The sequence below is a fragment of the Vicia villosa genome, linkage group LG2 (genome assembly GCF_029867415.1).
Source record: "Vicia villosa cultivar HV-30 ecotype Madison, WI linkage group LG2, Vvil1.0, whole genome shotgun sequence".
Classification (NCBI taxonomy): Eukaryota; Viridiplantae; Streptophyta; class Magnoliopsida; order Fabales; family Fabaceae; genus Vicia; species Vicia villosa.
In genome coordinates this window covers 191,459,424-191,483,346 of record NC_081181.1, presented here as the reverse complement: position 1 = coordinate 191,483,346, position 23,923 = coordinate 191,459,424, and the positions used below count along the sequence as shown (strand labels likewise).

At 36.5% G+C, this 23,923-nt stretch overlaps 2 protein-coding genes across 3 annotated transcripts; both read left to right on the top strand.

The window, feature by feature from the left end:
• The first annotated feature begins 9,415 nt into the window (after positions 1–9,415).
• On the top strand, positions 9,416–16,523 carry LOC131653387 (probable leucine-rich repeat receptor-like serine/threonine-protein kinase At3g14840). Of its 2 annotated transcripts, none has more exons than XR_009299060.1 (24): positions 9,416–9,568; positions 9,788–9,962; positions 10,154–10,225; positions 10,362–10,433; positions 10,595–10,666; positions 10,781–10,852; positions 10,980–11,051; positions 11,155–11,226; positions 11,336–11,407; positions 11,504–11,578; positions 11,673–11,741; positions 11,932–12,006; positions 12,370–12,429; positions 12,904–12,966; positions 13,048–13,083; positions 13,193–13,227; positions 13,616–13,995; positions 14,077–14,275; positions 14,370–14,507; positions 14,663–14,781; positions 14,894–15,104; positions 15,222–15,459; positions 15,643–15,749; positions 15,923–15,955. XR_009299060.1 is itself a non-coding variant. In XM_058923518.1 (24 exons), exons 1-24 carry the CDS (start codon positions 9,472–9,474, stop codon positions 16,307–16,309), a joined length of 3,012 nt encoding a protein of 1,003 aa, XP_058779501.1. In that variant the 5' UTR covers positions 9,416–9,471; the 3' UTR covers positions 16,310–16,523. The 2 variants fall into 2 exon arrangements, 1 of the variants encoding a protein (XP_058779501.1); XM_058923518.1 differs by having other exon boundaries at positions 15,599–15,749; positions 15,923–16,523.
• Positions 16,524–17,886: 1,363 nt separating this feature from the next.
• LOC131650965 (uncharacterized) lies at positions 17,887–18,428 on the top strand. Its single transcript, XM_058920657.1, has 3 exons — positions 17,887–18,066; positions 18,145–18,291; positions 18,375–18,428. Exons 1-3 carry the CDS (start codon positions 17,887–17,889, stop codon positions 18,426–18,428), a joined length of 381 nt encoding a protein of 126 aa, XP_058776640.1.
• Positions 18,429–23,923: the final 5,495 nt, after the last annotated feature.

Sequence of the window (23,923 nt, the reverse complement as noted above, 5' to 3'; positions counted from 1 at the left end):
AAAATATACATATAATACAAACAAAATATAATACACCTACATAGGCCCCTCACAGGCTATGTCGGTTATCCCGGATAAATCTGTAAAAACCTCACCATCCGGGTTTACCAAACTCGTGAGGTTATCTGCAAGAACAATCAGCTGGAGGCGGCTATCCCGGTCCCCGGTGGGAGGTAGAGGTAGTGGTGGCCGCACGTCGTCAGCTCGTACCTCAGCTTCAGAAACCCTAGCACAAGAAGGCCCCAGAACATCAGAAGACTCTGCAGTCGGTGGTATGAGACGAGGGTGTGATATACTACGATACCACTCCAAGTAACCATCCTCGTACTGTGAAGGATGTTGTACCGAAACTGCGTTGGCTCTAATCTCACATAAAGAGCTGATGATGTGACTCTAAAACCATCTATCAATCGCACCAGCTTGAGCCTCAGGTACTGAATGAGGGATGCCCTGACCAAAACCAAACTGTCGCAGACACCTCTCAGACAGGTGTCTAGCCCCGTGGTTCTTCCACCTCATATGCCCAGAATACAATGTCGAGTCATCAAATGGACGACGGGGACGGTGCACCGTGTATGGGTTCCAAACAACATCATCTACTGTCAACGCATCAAGCCTCCTCTTGTACTTTATAACACCACCACGAACCGCCTGCTTGGCCTTCCATCTCCTTTCCAGTGGAGCACTCACTGGGACACGCTACAGTCTCCCATTACAGATGTGTGGGAAATGCTCGTATATCCAACACTGAAGAGATACAAAATGATTAATATGACATCCAACAAATAGGCTCAAGTAATAACGTAAAAATTAAAAAATGAAATGTTAGTATACCTGTAATAGACTCAAGTAACCAGCTAGTTTTCTGGTATCAGGTTGGGAAGCAACTCCAAGTGTCGTGTATACCATAGTCAATTTCGCCACTCCCAAGCCCAATTTGGAGTGTCTAGGCTACTGAACAACCAAAGGTAGCGAACATCTATATAAACTCCAGACTTGTTTGCAAAGAGACTGCATGTCATATGATGTAGCATGTGCGCCCTAACGGCAGCCTCAAACCTCTCTACCGCTACAAGCTCCTCGTACTCGTCCCTCAGCCAAGATATCCTAAGGTGAAACCCTTTGTTAGTGGCAAACTCCTCGAGCACCACACCCTTAGCTACCTCCAAATCTTGTATAACCTGTGCCAGCGCCGTCCCCTAGTTAATATGAGGAGTATTGAAGAATGTACCAGTAATGGGAATATGAAACAAAGATGAGACATCATCTAATGTGGTAGACATCTCCCCAAATGGAAGGTGAAAGAATGATGTCTCAGGGTGCCACCGCTCAACAAAAGCTGACATGATGGAGGCGTCGATCATGGTAAGTGAGCACTCAATGAAATCCAGCAGGTTGAAGTCGGTAACAATACGCCTGACCTGCTCAGGCATCTCCCTCTTTGGAAAGTTCTTTAACTTCGAGCCATGGAATGCGACCTTCAGCGTCGGACGCTCCTGTAAGAAACAAAATTAAAAAATAATCAATAATCTTTCAAATAGACAATCAAGCCAAAATAATCAATAATGATAATTTGCAATAAAAAATATAACATGTATATCTCTCCCTTCCATATACGGAATGCGACATGGTCACCATATCCTATGAGCAAAGACATGTCACTAGGTCCTCATGGATAGGATTCATCAGTGTGAACTGATGGCTCTGTAGACACATGTGTCGTGGCGTTTGTATCAACAGGAGATACTTCATTAACCACCGTAGGAGCCTCCTTAGCAACCACATCTACAGTGGGTACATACTTTTCCACAGTCGATACCACAACAATTGGCTCTTCCACAGCCGGTAACACCACAAATGGCTCCTCTACAGCCGGTTTCTCCACAACTGGATCCTTCACAACCAGTATAGCCATAGCTGGCTCCTCCGCAGGCACAATCACAACTGACTCCTCCATTAGTGCCTCATCAGTAGTAGCAACTCTAGAAGTTCGGCGTCTAGGTGAGCGGTACTACGTCTACTCAGCCAACCGTTTTCGGTAGGGGTGGCAAATGGGCATGCCTACCCCGTTTAGGCCCGGCACGCAAAAGCCCGCAAAAAAACGGGGCGGGGCGGGGCGGACATTTTAAGAGTGCGGGTCTAAAACCTTGACCCGCCCCGCAAAAAAGTGAGGGCGGGGCGGGGAAAGCCCGGGGGCATTCAACTTTTTAGGCGTAAAAATAGTAAAATTGTATGAAAAAACTCATGCCCGCAAAAGCCTGCAAAAAAACGGGGCGGAGCGGGCCAGACATATTAAAGAGAGCGAGCCTAAAATCATGCCCCACCCCGCGAAAAAGTGCGGGTAAAACGGACTTTCCCCGCGGGCGGGGCCCGTTTTGCCACCCCTAGTTTTCGGTGAGAATCGATAGGAGAATGTCTTCCAGCCTGTAGCTGGGAAGCCTCTGCCTAATCCCTCTGGGCCTGAGCCTCTTCCATATTAGTCACTCTGCCTGCAGGCCTGCAGAGGAACCGTCTTTACCTCTAGTTCTCACTAAAACAAATAAATAAGGCAAAAAAATTAGTAAAAAAATAAACTATCGGAAAATTTAAAATTTCAAGTATTTTTCAAAAAAAATATGAACTACCAGAAAATTTAAAATTTCCGGTACAAATTCCTCTAAAAAGTATCAGAAATTTTGAAATTTACAATGCGAATTACCTGAAACTTTTGAAATTTCCGCTAGTTTCTACCAAAAATTTTACAAAAATACCAGAATTACTTTTATAAATGATCAAAATATTTTTATAAATGATGTCAAAAACAAAATTTACATTTATATACGAGAAAAATCTAATATTTTATTATAATATTTATATAAAAAAATATTTTCTATTGATCAGAATAATATTTTTTATAGTGTTTATTTTTGTGAACATTGAATAAGTTCATCATTTCACTTTATAAACGACTCAAATATCAATATTTTTTTTTGGAGCAATAAAGAATATATATATTCCAAAAACAAATTCAGTACAAGCTGATCAATGAAGATCCAAGCCCATGGTTACAAGTAAACAAAACCAACATTACAAGGCATCAACATAAGCTCCTAATTTCCTGTCAAGCTTAGCCCGATACTTGATCCTATCTAGCACCCACTGCAAATTGAGATGTTCCAATCTAGCATTCTTAAAGACTCTGTTATTTCGCACAATCCACACATGGTATATGACTTCAGCTATACATATGCGGAGAAGCTTGGCTCTATTGCTCTTTCCTCTAGCAGTGATAATAATCCATTTAAGCTCCTCTGTCCATGCTTGAGGAGAGTGTGGAGTATGACTCCAATTCAACACCAGCAGCCAGAAAGCTCGAGTTTCCCTACAAGCAAAGAAAAGATGCTCACATGTTTCAGTATCATTACAGTACAAACAAACACCATCAGTCACAGTCCCGAACTTGCTCAACCTATCTTTGGTTTGTAAGCGATTCTGGCGCGCCATCCACAAGATGAACAAAGCCTTTGGACTGGCCAAATTCCCTCTTAAGATGTTCCTCCACGAGACCAGGCCACGATCCCCTCTTAACTCCAAATAAATTTGCTTGGTTCTGTAAGCACCTGTTTGCAAGAACTCATTCCACGCTCTAGAACTCAGCAACAGGTCCCTGTACTTAAAGATAGACTTGATGATCCAAGAATCGCTCTGCTTAGCACAATAGTTTGTAGCATCAGCTCCTCTCTTCATATAATAGTGATTGACCCAGCTAATCCACATTCTATCCTTCTTTGCATTCAGATTCCAAAGTAACTTGCCCAAGGAAGCACGATTCCAAATAGTTAGGTCAATGAGGCTAAGACCTCCAGCAGCTACAGGGTCACAGACATGTTCCCAAGAGATGGGGGCCTTATTACTAATAGTATCTTTACCAGTCCATAGAAAGCTCCTGCAAAGGCTTTCAATGTGATGGATGATCTTCTTGGGAAGGGGAAAAATCTGCAGCCAGTAGTTAGCAATAGAGAAGAGTACACTTTTCACCAAGAGGAATCTGCCAGCATAAGATAACATTCGAGTGCACCAGTGATTGATTCTACAGGTCATTCTATCAATAAGAGGTTGGCAGTTATTAATTGTAAGCCTCTTACTATCCAGAGGAACCCCAAGGTACCTGAAAGGCATTTGCCCAATCTGAAAACCAGTTTCACGCATCAGCAATTGTTGACAGTTACTATCCACTCCACCCATGTATATTTTGCTTTTAGGAACACTCATAACCAGTCCTGTGGTGGAGGAGAATTCTTTCACCTTCTGCATAATGAGTCTAATGGAGTTGACATCTGCCCTGGAGAACAACAAAATATCATCAGCAAAGCAAACATTCAAGATCTTAAGTTTTTCACACCTAGGGTGAAACTTGAAGCCAGGGATATCACCCAAAGTTTGAAGCACCCTGTGTAGATACTCCATAATCAGGACAAAAAGCAGGGGAGAGATTGGATCTCCCTGCCTTAATCCTCTCTTAGCATTGAGAGTAGTACTGGGTTCACCATTAAGAGCAAACTTATAAGAAACAGAGGTGACACATGCCATGATCCAAGATACAAATTTGTGAGGAAATCCAAGTGCATACATGATGTTTTTTAAGGCAATCCACTCCACAGTATCATATGCCTTTTGTATATCCATTTGGATCATACACCTAGGTGAGATATTTTTCCTTCCATAGCCTCTAACTAGTTCCTGTGCTATCATAATGTTGTCATGGATAATTCTGCCAGGTATGAAAGCAGATTGGTTATCATTCACAATGGAACCTATAACCCTCCCCAATCTGGATGTAAGAATCTTGGACAGAATTTTGTAAAAAGTACTACAACAGGAAATAGGCCTCCAATCTTTCACAGTCTTAGCTTCATTAGTCTTAGGAATCAGAGTAATCAGAGAGCAATTTAAGTCTTTATGCATAGTGCTAGTCCTGAAAAACTCCTGAATAGCTGCTATTACATCCCCCTTCACAGTCTGCCATGAACTCTTGAAAAAATAAGCATTGAAACCATCCAAGCCAGGGGCTTTGTTGTTTCCAATGCTACTCAAAGCATCCCACACTTCCAGATCAGTAACAGGCCGGATCAGACTTAAGGCATCATCCCTTGATAGAAGACTACCCCTACTAATGCTGGCAATATCAATCCCCTGCAGAGTGTTTGTAGCAGTCCCTACAAGGTTTGTATAAAAATCTAAAATTTCCTTGGCAATCTCATCTTTAGTGGTAAGAGTATTCCCATTCAAGGATACCAGAGTTGCTATATGCTTGTGCTTGTTCTTCTCCTTCACTGTGTTATGGAAAAAAGTATTGTTGCCATCCCCCAAATGCAACCACTCCACCTTGGCTCTCTGCTTGAGTATACTTTCCTCCATTTGATTCAGTTCCACCACTTTATCAGTTCTACACTTAACTTGTTCAATGGCTGAAGCATCAAACTTATTGTTCTCAAGGTGATGGTGGGCTTCCATAAGGTCACTTCTAGCCTGTTGAATCTGAAGCTGTAAGTTACTAAACCTTCTATGAAGCTGCCCTATTGGCCTCTGCAGTCTCCTCATCTTTTTCCACAGTCTATGCATAGCAGTTCCATGGATATGTTGATTCCAACTAGTTCTAACAACTTCCTGATAATCCTCTTGCTTGGTCACGTAGTTCACAAACTTGAACATAAAACTTCTATTGGCTGGGGCAGCTATCCAATTAACCCTTACAGGGGAATGATCCGAGATGCTAGGGTGAAGAACCTCCACACTCACATTTTGATACTTTTGGAACCAATGACAATTGCCAATAAGCCTGTCTATCCTTGAGTATATAGCACCAGTGGACTGTTTATTAGACCAAGTGAAGTGACACCCTTTAGTAGGGGCTTCAAACAAACCCTGTCTCTGCATCATTTCAGTCAGGTCACTATATTCATTGATATGTACACTGTTCCCTCCTATTCTATCTTGACAAGTTAAGACATTATTGAAGTCTCCCATAACAATCCAGGGACCAGTTATATTTCCACCCAAAGTATCAATTTGATCCCAGAGATTCTTTCTCAACTCCTTTTGATTCTTGGCATAGACAATGGTAGCAAAATAATGGATACTATTATTCACATTACTAACCTCCACATGAATAAATTGTTCTTCAATAAGAAGTACCTTCAGTTGCACATCAAGATCCTTCCACAAAATCCAAATCCTACCATTAGAATGGTGGGAGTAGTTATCTATGAAGGACCAAGACTTACCAAAATTTCTTCTAATCTTGCAAGCATTACTTTGTTTAACTCTAGTTTCAAGCAAAGCTACAATTGGGACATTAAAAGTTGAGAGGTAGGAGCTAACCTCTCTATGCCTTGCCTCCTTATTGATGCCCCTAACATTCCAAGTAGCAAGCATTAACCATTACTGCATCCCACCTCTGGGACAGTTCCAATCCCAAGGGGTGTGAACACATTCTGCACAAGCATCTCATTAACAGGGGTGAAAATGATTTTCTTCTTGGCTTTATCAGTTCTATTAGTGCTTACCTCAGTCCATTCATCATCCTGGTTATTCTTCTGGATAGTACTAACCTTAAGAGGTTCTTCCACAATCTTTTCCAGAATTTTCCCCTCAACCACAGTGTCCTTAGGCTGTTTTGTTGGTTTCCAAACTTTTTGCACAGGTTTCTGCTGCCCAATAGGTTGTTTACTCGAGCAATCATGGCCTATTCTCAAGCAGGTATGGCAGTATTTTGGCCTCCATTCATAGTCTATCTTCTGTTCCCACTCCCTACCATTATGATCTTTTATGGCCACACCTCTTTTAACCGGTTGGGTGATATCAACCTCAACCAACACCCTTGCATAAGAGATGCGCAATTTTCTAGCAGTGCACTCATCAGTCATAATAGGCCTACCAACAGCACTAGCAATCTTAGATAGACTCTTTTCTCCCCATAAGTGCAATGGAAGATTTGGCATAGTGATCCAAAGAGGGAGAACCCTAAGTAAGTCAGCTTTCAGTTCAAAATCAATCGACCAGTACTTCAAAAAGAGAGGCTTACCATAGATGAAATAAGGTCCTTGCTCCATGACTTGACTGAGATCTTCATAGCTCTTGAATCGGACAATGAAGTATCCAGAGTCATTAAAATACAATTCCGGAAGAGCGACGAAATTCCAGGTTTTCTCCATGAAGTTCTTCACAGCATGCATCGAGAGAGTTTCTCCAAGGGCAAAGAGTATGATCGCATTCTCCCAATACCTGAGTTCCTCCGTAACATCTGCCTCATCAATCGTAATTGTCTCCTTGCCATCAATCAGCTCTGGCGCAACAAATCCAACGTTCATACCTCGGTTCGCATTGCGGTTACCCTGGATAACATCTACCCAAGGTTTCGTCGTGGCTATCTCCTTCTCCGGTGATTTCGTAATCTTCACCGGGCTCTTTGTCACCACCGGTTCAACAGCCTCTACGATTGTTTCCTTAGGGGTTTCCTTCTGTGCATGAGTCTCTGTATCCTTTGCCACTGTTACCGTCGAAGTAGAGAGCGTCGCCGCCGTGGATTTCGGCCGGCCAACGCGCCGTTTAGCCTTGGTCATTCAAACCCAAAATTATACAAATTAATAGTTAAAGTATAAAATATTGGCTTATATAAAAAAAAATTTAATATTTTTTTCATGGTTTGTTATTTAATTATAATTATTTTGATAATTGTAATGAGTCAAAATGATAAAATTTTAATAAATTCAAATTTCTTATTATGACAATTATATTAAGAGTTAAAAGGTAGTGCACTGACAGTGTAAAAAATCTTTACACTGTCATCTAATAAAAACATTTTATTCTGCCATATCATAAGTGTAACTTAAAATTTACAGTATGACTTGGCGCTTAACAAGGTCGTGATTGGTTGACAGTGTAAAACTTTTTTACACTGTCAGTGCATCACCCCTTTTCTCTTATATTAAACTGATAAAATAAAATTATTAATTCATATATTAAAAATAAAAATTTAGGGTTAAATATGTTTCTAGTCCCTAAAAAATTATCAAAAATTACTTTTAGTCCCTATAAAAAAAATTCGATTTTTAGTTCCTATAAAATTACTTTTGCACTCACTTTTAGTCCCTCTACACGGACTAAAAGTGAGTGCAAAAGTAATTTTATAGGGACTAAAAGTCGAATTTTTTTTATAAAGATTAAAAATCAAAATTGAGATATTTATAGAGACCAAAAACTTATTTAACCCAAAAATTTATCAAATCATTTTAAAACTGAGGGGTAATTAAAAATGTGTAATAGTATATAATAACAATAATGCATTAAGAATTATGAGTGGAATTCCGAAAATATCTTTGCAACTTGATGTGACAAGTATGCGCTTATTTCGATGATTACGTGTGCAATGTGATGTCATGGTACTAATACGACTACACTACATATAAAAATGTTGAAAAGTCTTCACCTTTTTCATTAGATACAAGTTTTCATTTCGATGATTACCGATAAAATATTAGATACAAGTCAAATTATATAAACTATATAAATTATGAATAAGGATCTCTCCATTTCTCAAATAAATCAATAGATCTCAAAAAAAAAATTGAATAGTGTACGTTCAACCAATCATATGATATCATCTAATTTTAATACATTTAATTATTTATTAAATATTATAATAATTTTATACAGAAGATAACCTTACCTAACTTTTTAAGTTTGATAGATAAAAATTCACCTTTAAATAATTAGTTTAATTTTTGACACTTTCAATTCCAAAACTCATGCATATTAGTTTAAATGATGCTTGATTTTGACACTTTCATTCAAAAACAGTAACACATGTATATTATAATATGCTTTTTCTAGTCATTTCCATCCTCAATCTATAAAATATATGTCACTTTACTCATCATTGTGGCAATCACCAATGCTTATTTATCATCTTTGACCTTAAATAATTGTCATTAGTTTGGTTTGTCTGTGCCTGATTCATCAATTTGCTTTATAAAATTGTTGATGATCTCTTTTTTTTTTGTCTGAATATAATAAAGTCTTAAAAATGATACTTAAATTTAAAAAAAAAAAATCTCAATCAAACTATTTATTCCTAATAAACTTTAGGGATTAGATTAACTGTTTCGAAAAGGACTAATATAATCGATGGCTTTTGCATTTGCCATATCAATACTTTTAAAGAATAAATTGACACCACAGTGTCACGTAAGTACTTGTATAGTAAAAACATGCACAAATATTTGTTATGCTCAGATGCAAGTTGAACACACAATTGTCCCTTGAAGTATATACAAGAGCTTGTGTGGCTACTGTGAAACCAAGTATACAAGTGGCATAGGACTATAGACTAGATATCTTAAATACAAAAGTAATAATAGCTATATATGTTCAGACTCTCTACCTCTAAATTATTGATTTATTTCAACTTCTCTTTTCCTTGTTAATATTAACATGAACACTGCTTCTCAGTTTCTCTTCCTTTCACTCATTGCCATATGGCTCATATCTCTAACAGCTTTTGGAGCTACTACTATTCACCCGGACGAAAGTATGATATGCATTTCTACCATAGCTCCCAAATGATGATGAAATTTCTTCAATCTGATATTTCTTTTTTAGTGTATTTTATCTAAGAATTCATATTAGTTTAAATACTATGCATTTTTCTGTTCATATAGGAATTCTGTATTATATATATTTGATGACGTGTCTGTTGATTAGAAAACTTTCAGTACTTAGCTGATAGCTTCTGAATTTGAATATTTAGAGAAAGCTCTTGAAGATATAGCTACATCACTTGGTAAGAAGGATTGGAACTTCGGCATAGATCCATGCAGCAACAAACCTAACTGGTTTACGCCTCCCATACCCAAAATCTTAGAAAACAATGTAACCTGTAACTGCTCTGTTCCTGCTGACAACTTCTGTCATGTTACTATAATGTAAGTCTCTTTTTCATGGAAATTACTCTTTTTTATCACCACTACTAAATCTAGTTAAGTCGATTTGAATATTTTTTCATATACCGTAGCAATCAAGTATGTATACAGTATGTATGTACACACGAGTTAGGACTAAGATACATAAAATTAATTTCTTTTAATAACTTTTTTATGGAAAAATGAACATACAGAAGTTTAAAAGGGCAAAATCTTCAAGGCAGTCTCCCACGGGAACTGAACAGGTTGCAATACCTTCAAACTATGTACGTGTTTCTCACATTTTTCCACATCTAAATTAACCATACTATTGAACTTGTTTCATACCTTCAACCACATGTATCTATATATAGTATTTTGCATGACAAACTCTCTCTCCCACTTTCGCTCCCTCCATTACAGTGATCTCTCTCGCAATTACTTGAACGGTACAATTCCTAAAGAATGGGGCTCCATGACGAATCTTCTTAACATGTATGATTTGTCTCTTATTTTTCTTTTCTGGTTTTTAATCATGCATGGATCTTATTACCTATTTATTCATTTGTCCCACTCTTTGCATTCATTTTCTTGTAGACTTGTAGTGATTACATTAAAAAATAAGCTAATGACAACATGTTTCATAATCATACTAGTAATCTCCTTGGAAATCGATTAACTGGTTCAATACCAAAGGAGATTGCAAATATATCAACCCTGCTTCAGTTGTGAGTTTCTCAATATCCCACTTGGCTAAAAAATCTATTTCATAAGTACATAAACACGTATGTGTTCTATTGAAAGAGTTTTAATCAAACTTAACTTTAACATGAAATCGATAGGGAGTTAACGGCTAATCAAATGTCTGGAAATATTACTTCTGAGCTTGGGAATCTCCCCCAGATTCGAACACTGTAAGTACTTTATTATTTTCCTTAGTTGACGTTCTCCTCCAAATATGAAAGCCTAGTGTTTAAAGTCCACTTTGATTTCCTTGGCTTAGAATCATAATTTCCTGTTTTGTTTTTCAATTATATATAGGCGATTTTCTTCTAACAATTTTTCTGGAGAGCTACCTGTGACATTAGCCAAGCTCGCTACATTGCAAGAGTTGTAAGCTTGAAATTTTTATGGTGACGTATAGTGATTATTGGTGGCTAAATTAAAAAATGGTTTTTTATGATGCTTCATATTTTCATGCACTTTATCAATGCAGCCAAATTTCGGACAACCAATTCTCAGAAAAGATACCCGATTTTATTCAGAACTGGACTAATATCAATACGCTGTATGTATGCAATCTCCTTTTTAATTTTTAATTTTCTTCAAATATAGTTGTTTTTGTAATGTTTGACTTCAAAAAAGAAAATTATTCATGGTTACTTTACTTTTGACAGAATCATTCAAGGGAGCGGATTAAGTGGACCAATTCCTTCCGAAATTTCACTATTGAGAAACTTAACCGACTTGTATGTATGATATTATGTATACTGATAAAACATGGGATGGAGTTTAACTTTCATTTTAATTATGTTTACCTAGCTTGGTTCAACTGTGATATTCAGGAGAATTAGTGATTTAAATGGATCTGAATATGCACCTTTGCCGCAACTTAAAAATCTGACATCGTTAAGCAAACTGTGAGTTGATTACATTATCTCTTTCAGAAATAGAAAAAAAAAACAGAAAAAGAGGCACTCATAACATATCGTTGTCTATCTTATTGTTTCACAGGCTTCTAAGGAATTGCAACATCAATGGAACACTACCTGATCTCGGGACTAAGACATCGTTAAAATACTTGTAATTGCTTACTTGCTACATTTTATTTGATTATAGCTAACTATTAAAGTTTCTTCTGTAAACTTAGCTATTATGTAACCTTGGTATCTTTGTTTTTGTAATTAATGATTGGATAGATCTGGCATTTTTATAGCTCTCCAGATTCTCTGTGTAGTTTTTTAACTTATTTTCAATATGACATCACTTTCAGAGACTTCAGCTTTAACAAATTAAGTGGAACAATTCCAAGTACCTACGCTGACATAAACGATATTATGAACTTCATGTAAGAAATTCATCGTAGTTTCTTTTTGCGTATATTTTTAATCACATTTCTGTTGGCTACTTTATACCTATAACTCTAGTTTCAACTTTCAATTTGAAATAGGAGAGCTGAATAATCCTACTTAGATTCAAAGTGTGATCACAAGTGTCAAAGTGATATGTTTAGGATTTTTGTTATTTCATTGGTCTTAGTCGGTGTCTAAGAATTGAAACACTTTTATATGTAGAAGGATCCCTCGAGACATATCTATAAAAGAAGAAATGAATGGATGTGATTAAAGATGACTAGCTTATTTCCTTCAATGTCCACTTCAAGAAATACTAAGATTTGCATACTAATATCCTGACATTCTTTTTTGGGCAGATTTTTAACTGGAAACCTTCTCACTGGACCAATACCTTCTTGGAAAACGAACGTCTACGTGTAAGTTATTTTTTTAATTCTACTTGTATGATTCCTTCGATTGAACAATGTACTTTATTTATGTTGCAAATATATTATAATTTTGGGGTAAGACTCAATTCGCCCCATCCGTATGAGGAAAATATGACAAATTTCTGTTTTTCGTGTGCTGGTTACCCATGGAATTTCCAACACGTTTCTCTGGTGTTCATTTGGACTGATTGAGACAACTAAAAGTAGTTCGACTCATTGAGTTACTAAGCAACACTATTATGTAGTATAGTGCAGTAGTTGTCTTACTATGAGTATGCATTGGCTTATATAAGCATTGCAGAAGTTTTTTTTCTTTCTAATTTTCTTAGAGTTTTCTAGTTATTCTCTTTCTAGTTTAGGAACTGTAGTTGTATAATCTTGGTAGGAAAAGAGTCTATCATTAAGTCTCTGATTGTTGTATTATTATCATATTCTGAATCAAATTTTATGACCTGTATATAGAGATCTTTCGTACAATAACTTCAGCGTCAGCCAAGGGAATCGGATATGTCAAAATGATAAAGTGTAAGAATCCATGCATTTGTGTGCATTTGTTTGCAAACTTAACAACCTTTCTGAGACACCACTTTTTCTAATATGTCACAGAAACTTGTTTTCTACCTCATGGGCAAATAATAACATGTAAGTTTGGTCTTATAAATACATATCCTTCCCATTTCTCTCTTATTATTTTTTAATCTTATTATACTATTCATGCTAACACATTCTATTCCTTACATCATTTTCTCAGAGGAACAGTTTCGTGTTTGAGCGGATGCACCAATCGTGAGTTTCTTCATGGTCACTTTCATATAGACAGCTAAAGTTTCTATATTTTTGCATTTTTTAAAGACTTAGAGGTACAAGAGCAGAGGGGACCAAAGACAGCCATGCTTCTTACCAAAGCATGTTCTAATACTCTAAACATGCATAGAAGATCAATGATTTAAAATATCAGCAATAACCTGCACGTCACGATCAATGTGTTCAGCAGAAATAAACCGTGAATTTTGTTTGACTAGCCAAAGAGAGTTATATAACCTACCATAACAGAAACGTGATAGTTAGAGAGAGAGAAATAGTATAAATATAAGATTTCAAGGAATATATTTTTTCGTTATTTTTCTGTTTCCTTAATATTTCGAAAGTCACTCACATGATCTTCTCAATCCAGCCTCCTACTCCCTTTATATAAATTGTGGTGGACAGCAAGAAACAGTTAGCAGAACAAGTTATAGTGGCGATTCAGATTCACCTGGAGCAGCTAAATTCCATGTCAGTCCAACAGGAAATTGGGCATTTAGCACCACTGGTATATTCATTGATAGTGACCAACTCGGAGAAACTTATTCCCCGCAAAATGTCACCACACTTACTATGGCAGATGCTGATTTGTACATGAATGCACGTGGTTCTGCTATTTCTTTGACTTATTATGGGTTTTGCCTGGCAAATGGAAGCTACACAGTAAATCTACATTTTGCTGAAATAATGTTCAGAGACGACCAAACTTATGGAAGTCTTGGAAGACGTGTATTTGATATCTACCTTCAGGTACATGGTTTAACAATTTTATTTCAATAGTCGGTTGGTGTAATCATCATGAAATATTAAGGTTGTGATTGAATGTTACAGGGAAAGCCAGTGCAAAAGGACTTCAATATTGCCAAAGAAGCAGGAGGAGTTGGTAAGAAAGTCATAAAACAGTTCAAAGATGTTGTTGTCACTAGTAATACCTTGGAGATCCGTTTGTATTGGGCTGGAAAAGGGACACAGGCTCTCCCAAATAGATCAATATTTGGTCCTCTTATATCTGCCATATCAGTGGAATCTGGTGGGTTACACTTTCTACATTCCTAATCTTATACTATGATCTCCATGTTATATATGATCTAATATTTAAAATGTACCGTAAAATAATCAAACAGACTCTCCACCTGGAACTGGAAGCATATCTGCAGGAGCTGTGGTTGGAATTGTGGTTGCAGCAACAGTTATTATCATTCTAGTATTTGGTATACTTTGGTGGAAAGGATGTTTTGGAAAAAAAAACTCATTAGCAAAAGGTGATTACAAATGAATTTCTTTTGCTGCCATTATTATCACACTTTTTGCCAACACATGAATAATTCACGTGATAAAAAAAAATTGTGCATGTTGTGTAACCCAGTAAAGTTTGAATATAAGAGATCTTTGATTGTTCTTTTACTTTAATTAACAGACTTGAAGAGTTTAGACGTTCAAACGGGTATATTTACCTTACGACAAATCAAAGCAGCTACAAATAACTTTGATATTTCCAATAAGATTGGAGAAGGAGGATTTGGTCCTGTTTACAAGGTATCTCGCATGCAAATTCTCTTGAGTATCATGCTTTTATTGTAAATTTACATATATTTTTTAGGAAAATTCTTTTCAAACTTCTAACTAAATAGCATTTCTGAAAATTCAGGGATGTTTACCCAATGGGACATTGATAGCAGTAAAACAACTTTCTTCTAAGTCAAAGCAAGGGAATCGTGAGTTTTTAAATGAGATAGGCATGATTTCTGCTTTGCAACACCCTTATCTCGTTAAACTCCACGGCTGCTGTGTGGAGGGAGATCAGTTGTTGCTGATATATGAATACCTGGAAAACAATAGTCTAGCTCGTGCCTTATTTGGTAATAGTTCCTGTATGGCTACTTCGGGTTTCTATTTATGTGTCAGTCCATAATTTCTGACTTAGCACTTGACTATGTGGTATCGTTTTCTGATTTTTATTACATTTACAAATAAAGGTTCAGAGGAACACCAAATAAAATTACATTGGTCAACAAGGCAGAAGATTTGTGTTGGTATTGCTAGAGGTTTGGCATACCTCCATGAAGAATCAAGACTGAAGGTTGTTCACAGGGACATCAAGGCCACTAATGTATTGCTTGATACGAATCTTGACCCAAAGATATCTGATTTTGGTTTGGCCAAGCTTGACGAGGAGGACAATACTCACATTAGTACTAGAATTGCCGGGACCTAGTGAGTATCTAAAATTCTCGCCTTCTCCTAGTTTATTAAAATGTACTGCAAAAGTTATTGAATTCAATTCAAATTGTATATCTTTATTAACTAGAAGTCTGATATCACGTCATTTCAATGAAACTTTCCAATTATGCAGTGGATATATGGCTCCTGAATATGCAATGCATGGTTATTTGACAGACAAAGCAGATGTTTATAGTTTTGGAGTTGTTGCCTTGGAAGTCGTTAGTGGAAGAAACAACACCCTTCATCGGGCAAAGGAGGAAGCAGTCTATCTTCTTGATTGGGTAACTCTTATGATGTTCTCCCTTGGTCAAGTAAATTTGACTATATCCACACTGCACTATCTACTTACACTTTGTTCTGTTTCATCTAAGTGACATACTAGTGGCATCAATTTGGTGTAAATCACTAGGGTTTCAAATCAAACTATTCTTTGTTTTCTTTTTTCTTTCAACAGGCACATTTGTTGAAAGAGAGGGGTGACCTAATGGAGCTAGTTGATAGAAGATTAGGTTCAGATTTCAACAAAAAGGAAGCTATTGTGATGATCAATGTGGCTCTTCTATGCACCAATGTCACTTCAAATCTTAGGCCTGCCATGTCATCAGTTGTAAGTTACCTTGAAGGAAGGAGTATGGTTCCAGAATTTGTTTCAGATTCAAGTGAAGTAATGGATGAAAAGAAGTTGGAAGTAATGAGGCAGTATTACTACCAGAAGGAAGAAAATAATACAAGTAGTACGTCATATACACAAAGTCAGAGTTTAATGAGTGATGGGCCATGGACTGCTTCATCTTCATCAGCTGTAGACCTTGATTCTTCCTATTTGGATGGAAGAAATTAAGAGTGATTGTTGATAAATAATTGCATCTGCCAGCTTCATGTCCTACAACTGTGCCATGTGATGCAACCATGATGTATATCTTCATATAGTGAAAACGTTAGCTTTCTCAGATGAGCTTTTAACTTGTGACATTCAAATATGCAAATAGTTAGAGCCATTTAATTCCATTATAATTTGTTATTATATTCAACTTTTCTACATTCAGTAAAACAAATTGATACTCTTATATTCTCTTCTCCTTTCATACTTCATATATCACCTTTAGCTTTCCCTTTTCAACCTTTTTACTTCTTTCACTTCATTTACAAACTTTAAATTAATACTCTCTGATTCTTATTATAATTATCTCACTTTCTACCAAACAACTAAATAATTATCTCACACTTTCTATTAGCTTTTCATTCACTTTCTTTCCTCCAACATTCTTTCCTCTTATTTTCTTTCTTTTTACTTTTTATTTTGATCCAAACAAAGCAAATATAGTTCCTATTTCTTACATATACATACAAGCTGGCAACAAGTATAAATCTAATTAATTCTCATCAACTATCAACTATATATCCATTAAAATATAGGGAAAAGATATAATGACACCCATTTTTAACACTTACACCATAATGGTATGCATACAAGATATAAATTTTGTTTTTTAATAGTTTATTCTACTTTGATTTTTGTGCATGAATGTTTTGCTTTACAATTTTATACGGTGTAGTATATGGTGTATATAGAGCTGTCAAAATGGGCTACCCGGCTCTAAACGGGCCGGCCAATGCGGGCCTCGGGCTTTTCAGGGCCGGACCCAAAAAGCCCATTTTTAAATGGGCTACATTTTTACTACCCAGGCCCAGCCCTGTCTGGACTGCGGGCTATCCGACCCTAAATGGGCCTCGGCCCTAAACGGGCCTATTTCTAAAAAATAAAATTTTCTACTTATTTTTCTAATAACCATACAATTGCATGCAATAATACTTATATATAAGTTACAATTAAAATGTAAAACAACATATTAACTTAAGAGTTAAAAGATAGTGCACTGACAGTGTAAAATAGTTTTACATTGTCATCCAATAGAAAATCATAAATGTGTCATGTCATTAAGTTTTTTTTTAAATAAAAAAAATGATTTAATTGGATACATGGGTGGTGATTGGTTGACAGTGTAAAAATATTTTACACCGTCAGTGCATCACCCCTTTTCTCTTAACTTAATTTCAACTATTCAAAATACATCAGAAATTGGCAAAATACCCTGTTTGGTCCCTTAAGTTTACCCTCTGGTTCACTTTGGTCCCTCAATTAATTTTCGTGCCAATTTGGTCCTTTAAGTTTCTAAATGTAATCACGTCAGTCCTGTCCGTCAAGTTGGCTATAACGTCCGTTTGTTTAGTCTAGCTGGCAGGTGATGTGTCATAGTATATTAGGTTTTCCTTCTCCCCAATTCAATTTCACGTTCTCCTTCTCCCCCAATTCAATTTCACGTTCTCCTTCTCCCCATCTCTGCACTTCTTGTTCTATTCTCCTTCTCCTTCGTGTTCATCACTTTTCTCCCATCTCCATTCTGATAATCACCAACCATGAAGGAAAAACATTGTTCTGAGTTCTTCAAAGAGACAAAATCAGAAAGCAACGAGTCTTGCGTTCTTAGTAAGGCTCGTGCTATGCCAATTTGTTACTGTGGTGATGCTGCTGTGATTCGTAGGGCAAACACTGACAAGAATTTCGGAAAGAAATTTTGGGGATGTATCAATTACAAGGTAAGCCCTAATTTTTGGTTTGGTATGTTAAAGCAATGTGAAGAGGTTGTGTTGTTGATACAAATTTGTTATTTACAGGGGTCTGAGCAAAGAGGTTGCGGTTTTTTCAAGTGGTTCAATGAGGAAGTGGTGGAAGACAAATGTGAAGATTTGATACATAAGTTTGAAATCTTATCCAAGGAATTTGAAAAACTGAAGTGCAGAAATGAGGATTTAGGGAATAGGGTGACTGAAATTCAAGGCCAATTGAAGAAGTTTCAAAAGTGGAAGTTTATATGTTGTGTAATGTTATGTTTTTGGTTTTATAGGATGTTTTAGTATTGACAATTAGGATGTTTCTGGTTTTTGAATGTGTAGTTTGAATGTGTAATTGTAACACAATTGTGAAATGAAATGAGTTTTAGTATTGGCATATTTGGTGTATAATGCATTTGACAGACCAAAACAAACATGACATTAACACATTTCATGATATTTCCCAAATGCATACAAACAGAACCAAAACAACAAACATAATTGTTGATAACAAACATAATTGTTCAAATTGTCTTGAAAATACATTAACCATAAACATGTTGATAACAAACATGATTGTTCAAATTATCTTCAAAATACAAACATGACATAAACATGTTGATAATAGACTTCTCCAACATGCCTACAAACAGAACCTAAACAACAACCATAATTGTTCAAAATGACTTCAAAATACATTAACCATTACCCTAATTGTTCAAACAGAATTCAAATTACATTAATACTAATTGTAAGACTAAGTAAATTTCTTTGATGGGAGCCTCTTTGTTGGGGTAGTCCTTCTAGTTGTAGGTCCAATCACATTCTTTGCTGCAGATAATCTTGTTGTTGGTCCTGGGGCTACAAATGGCCTTCGTACACCAAGCTTTTGTAACTTCCCATCCACTTTTGAAGACTGGTTGTTACCTACATTTCCTCTTGAACATTGTCCTTTCACTTGCTTTCCTCTAGAAGATTGTGTTGCACTCATGTAAGCCTGTGTAGATGCTGAGGACTGAGTTGCAGGCACCTGGGTACTAGTTGGCTGACTTGTATTAGTAACTGTTGCTTGACTTGGCTGACTTGTATTTGTAACTGTTGCTTGACTTGGCTGAGATGCATCAATAACTGTTGCTTGACTTGGCTGAGCTGGTGGTGTCACCTTGCAAGTTAACTTGTTATGGCCAACCTTCTTGCACCTAGAACACTTAATAATAAAACCTGTCCTTCTCATCTTTTTGTCACTCCCATCAATCTCTCCTTGCTCAAGATTTCTTCTCTTCTTTGGTCTACCAGGCATCTTCCTATATTTAGGTGGCTGAACATCAGGATATGGAGTCTTAACCCACAAATTAGACCCATTCACCGGATAGAGGACATGCTTGTATACTGCCTTGTAAGCAGAAACCCTATAGTAGTCAGGAATGTAATCATCAACCTTAAAATTCCTACTCTTCATGGATGCCATTGCATGGACACAAGGGAGACCTGTTAGCTCCCATCTTCTACACGAGCAGCGCAAATCCTTCAGATTCACACTGAATGTCTCAGCTGGGTTTTCCAAATGCCTCACTTCAAATATATGCTCATCTGCCATTCTACAATAAAAATAGATGCAATTAATAGACAATACTTAACAATAGATAACAACACTAATATACAATACTCAACCATACCTTACAAGCCACATGTTGGTAAAATTGCTAGTTATTTCCAGTTTCTTTCTAATGTTGGGTAAAATCTCATTTCCAGATACATCTTGGAACCTCATTCTATTTTTTGCCCATCTCTCCATAAGGTAAGTTCTGATCTCTTCAAGCATTGTCACAAGTGGTTTTCCTCTAGAGTCAAGAATTACACTGTTAAATGACTCAGACATGTTGTTGAGCACAGCATCACATTTGTTGGTTGTCCTAAAATAGGATCTACTCCAAAACCTTGGTGGAGTCTTCATCATATGGAGATATGCTTCTTCATTGGCCAGTCTCATTCTTTTCATCTCTCTTTCCCAAGCTTGAGCATATGTTGACTTTGCTGCCTTCCAGATAACTTCCTTCAACATCTTTCCAGGAAATCTTTTCCTAAAATTATTGTACAAGTGTCTAACACAAAATCTTTGTTCCACATTGGGCAACAACTCATCCATTGCAGGTAATAGCCCCTGAAAATGAAAGTTTACATCATAGAAATAATAAGTTTGCATTATAGAAATAGTAAGTTTGCATAAATATACAATGAGGAAGTTGTACATTACCTTTTGTTGGTCTGAAATGAAAGTGTAGGTTAAACACTCATTTGCACCTCCTAGGTCAGCAATCAACAACTCCAAAAATCAAGTCCAACTATCCTTATTTTCACTTTCCACCACAGCATATGCTATAGGAAGCATTTGATCATTAGGATCCCTTCCTATAGCTGCCAGAATTTGGCCCCCACAGAGTCCCTTCAGAAAGCAGCCATCCAATCCTATAACATGTCTACTTAGTTTGAAGCTTTCTTTACAAGCTGCATAACAAATATATAGCCTTTTAAAATATGGTCTTTGGTCATCAACACCTTCAGGAACAGGGTCCACATTCATCTTAATTGTAGATCCTGGATTTGCTTTCAACAATTCATGGCAATAGTCATATATCCTATTGTAATCCCCCAAAAATGACCCATCAACCTTATCCCTGGCAGCTACTCTTGCTCTTATTGCCTTGGTCTTGTTTATCCCCACATTCCACTTTCTCAAAGCCTTCTCTTTTATATCCTTAACCTTCAACCTAGGATTGTTTTTCAATGAGTTCTGAATTCTCTTGCTCAACCACTTTGTAGATAGCAACTTCACATTGTACTCCCTACTACAATTATGTTCATCAATTATCTTTCTTACTTGCCAAGAATCCTCATCTGGTAACTTGCTACAGTAGAGCTCCCATTGACAGCCATCCTTACATCTTACCCTTACTCTTTTCTTGTCATTCTTTAAGAACTTCAGATCTCTACCATTCTGCACAGCATATGATATCACTGCATCCTTAATGTCACTCTTGGAAGTGAAATACATACCAAGCTCCCATTTGTAGTTGGACATATCTTTCTTTTCTTTGTAAAGTGGGTACTTCTTCCTATTAATTCCACTACTGTCATCACTATCACAGCCACTTTGAAGATCATCACTGTCATTATCACTCCCTTTACACTCTCCTGTATCTTTCATGTGCTTCTTTTTCCCACTAGACTTTCCATCACTGTCATGTGAAATGAGATCAGCAAGTTCATCCTCATCTATGTCATCATAATCATCAGATTCATCCTCAAATGATACCTCAAGGGCACTATCATACTGAAAGTTCTCATCCTCACTATCATCATCACTTTCATCATGAACCTCACCCATGTTGTTTGACTGACCATCAATATTTCCTCCATTTATATTAGCAACTCCTTCAACAGCAACATTTCCACCATTCAAACCAACTGCAACTCCTTCTTCAACAGCAACATTTCCACCATTCAAACCAACTGCAACTCCTTCTTCAACAGCAACATTTTTACCATTCAAACCAACTTCTCCTTCTTCTACAACATTATCACCATTCAACCCAACTTCCTCTTCTTCTACAACATTATCACCATTCAACCCTACTTCCCCTTCTTCCACACCAACATTGTCAGCATTCATCTGATCCAATTTATCAGCTATTTCATCATGTAACTGATTAAGAAACTTTTCAACCTCATCTACAGGCTCAACAACAACATCATCCACTGGTCCATCATAAAATGCAGGTTGAGACAGTGTGTGTTCAATGTAAATGTCAACACTTTGGTGCACCCTGTAAAGGTCTGCAATTTCTAAAGCACTTGTGTCATCAACTAGCAAATTCATACCTAATTGTGGATCCTTGTAATACATTTTCTCAAAGTCCCTATAACCTAAGTCTTTCAAAACACCCACTAACTCAAAATAACTCCACTTATCAGCATCTACTTTCAAATTATCAACCACACCTCCCTCGTACACACTAAAATCAGAGTTAACGAAATGACCACCATGGTAAATTTTCAGTTCCAGAATTTCGTCCATGCTCACCTAACACAGTTCATTAACAATATTTCAACCCTAAATCTACAGAAACCCCTAAATAAACAAAACCCTAAATCTAGTTAAACCCTAAATTATAACAATACCTAATATAGTGCAGAAAATACTTACCTGGTATAGTGCCTCCGTCTTCAATCGTATGTGCTTCCTCTTCGTTGCAATCGCTCCTTCTCCTTCTTCGTATTCAGCTTCTCTTGTTCGCAGTCCACTTCTCCTTCTTCGTTTTGCTACTACTGAATGAGGGTTGATTGAAGGACTATAATATCATTATGTGTACACGTAACCATTTTTATGCCATCTGGAATCACGTCATCACACATTTTGCCATCTGGACGCTTTTTCTGACCTTTGGCTAACGTTTCAGTAACGGAAGGACAAACGTGATTACATTTAGAAACTTAAAGGACCAAATTGGCACGAAAATTAATTGAGGGACCAAAGTGAACCAGAGGGTAAACTTAAGGGACCAAATAGGGTATTTTGCCTCAGAAATTATATTTAATTTTGCACACAAAATTAAATAACTTGTTCCAACAAATTTTAAAATATAAATATTCATGACAATTATAATTTTATAACAATCATAACAACAAACTGTTATAAAATTTTATAACAATTATAATTAGATTGATGGGATATTATTTTATAGCAAATTGTTACATATATGATTTGTACTACCTCTATCCTACCATAAAAAATTACATCATGACTTTTTAAATCTCATTTCAACGTCCTTATTTTTAATTAGAATATATCATGGTGTCTTTTCTATACTATCTACATAATTATATTAGGATGGAACCTTTTAGTTTGAAATTAAGTCAAACCATCAACTTTTGTTTGATATTTATACCTTTATAATATTAAAAATAAATTAAAATACATAATACGCAAATTGTTTATAGCATACCTTTATAAATTAGGAAAGGATAATTTTTAGTTATATTAAAAATTTTAATTTTTTCGGGCTGGCGGGCTACCCATGGCCCATACGGGCCGGCCCATATTTTTTAGGGCTTTTTAGGGCCGGGCTTAAAAAGGCCCAGATGTAAATGGGCTCGAAAAATAAGGCCCAAACCCTAATTATTTTCGGATCTGATGGACCAGCCCATGGGCTTCGGCCCATTTTGACAGCTCTAGGTGTATATACTAAGAGAGTCAAAATAGCAAAGTTCTAAAATATAATGTCTATTAACTCCCTTTATTATCCTTTCAATTAAAAAAAAAAACTACATTAATAAAAGGACTATTCCGTAATTATATAATGTATTAATTTAGAAGCATAATTTTAGTTCCTGTCGTCTATTTGATTTAACGGAAGCAGACGTGGCATGCCATGTCACTTAAAGTCAATATCATATTTGACTACAAAATAATGTTTTAAATTGTGGGGTTATAAACCTCCTTAATGTTTTAGAGAAGTTAGGGTTTCGTATATTATGAGAACAATCAACAAAGCGATGCATGTTTTTTCCAAAGATGCTAAGTTTCATTTTGAGTGAGTTTGAATTAAGGAGGGCCCAATTTGTATAAAAGCCCAATTACAAATTGATAGGCCTAATATGTAATCGATTTGAGAATCTCTTCATACACTCATGCAGGGTGAAAAACACTCATGAAAACCCCAAAATACTCTTGGGATATGCATATCCGAACGCACATTTTTTCACATTTTCAAGATGTTTCGGATATGCATATCCGAAATGACATTTTTTTCCAACGTTTTATTATTTAAATGTTGGAATTAAA

Bases quoted from the DNA above. Each gene is read 5' to 3' on its own strand.
- LOC131650965 (XM_058920657.1), top strand. From the start codon at position 17,887: ATGAAGGAAAAACATTGTTCTGAGTTCTTCAAAGAGACAAAATCAGAA. The intron at 18,067-18,144 runs GTAAGCCCTAAT...TGTTATTTACAG, and splicing joins GGGGATGTATCAATTACAAG to GGGTCTGAGCAAAGAGGTTG. The intron at 18,292-18,374 runs GTGACTGAAATT...TTGGTTTTATAG, and splicing joins ATGAGGATTTAGGGAATAGG to GATGTTTTAGTATTGACAAT.
- LOC131653387 (XM_058923518.1), top strand. From the start codon at position 9,472: ATGAACACTGCTTCTCAGTTTCTCTTCCTTTCACTCATTGCCATATGG. The intron at 10,667-10,780 runs GTGAGTTTCTCA...TGAAATCGATAG, and splicing joins ATATCAACCCTGCTTCAGTT to GGAGTTAACGGCTAATCAAA. The intron at 12,430-12,903 runs GTAAGTTATTTT...ACCTGTATATAG, and splicing joins TGGAAAACGAACGTCTACGT to AGATCTTTCGTACAATAACT.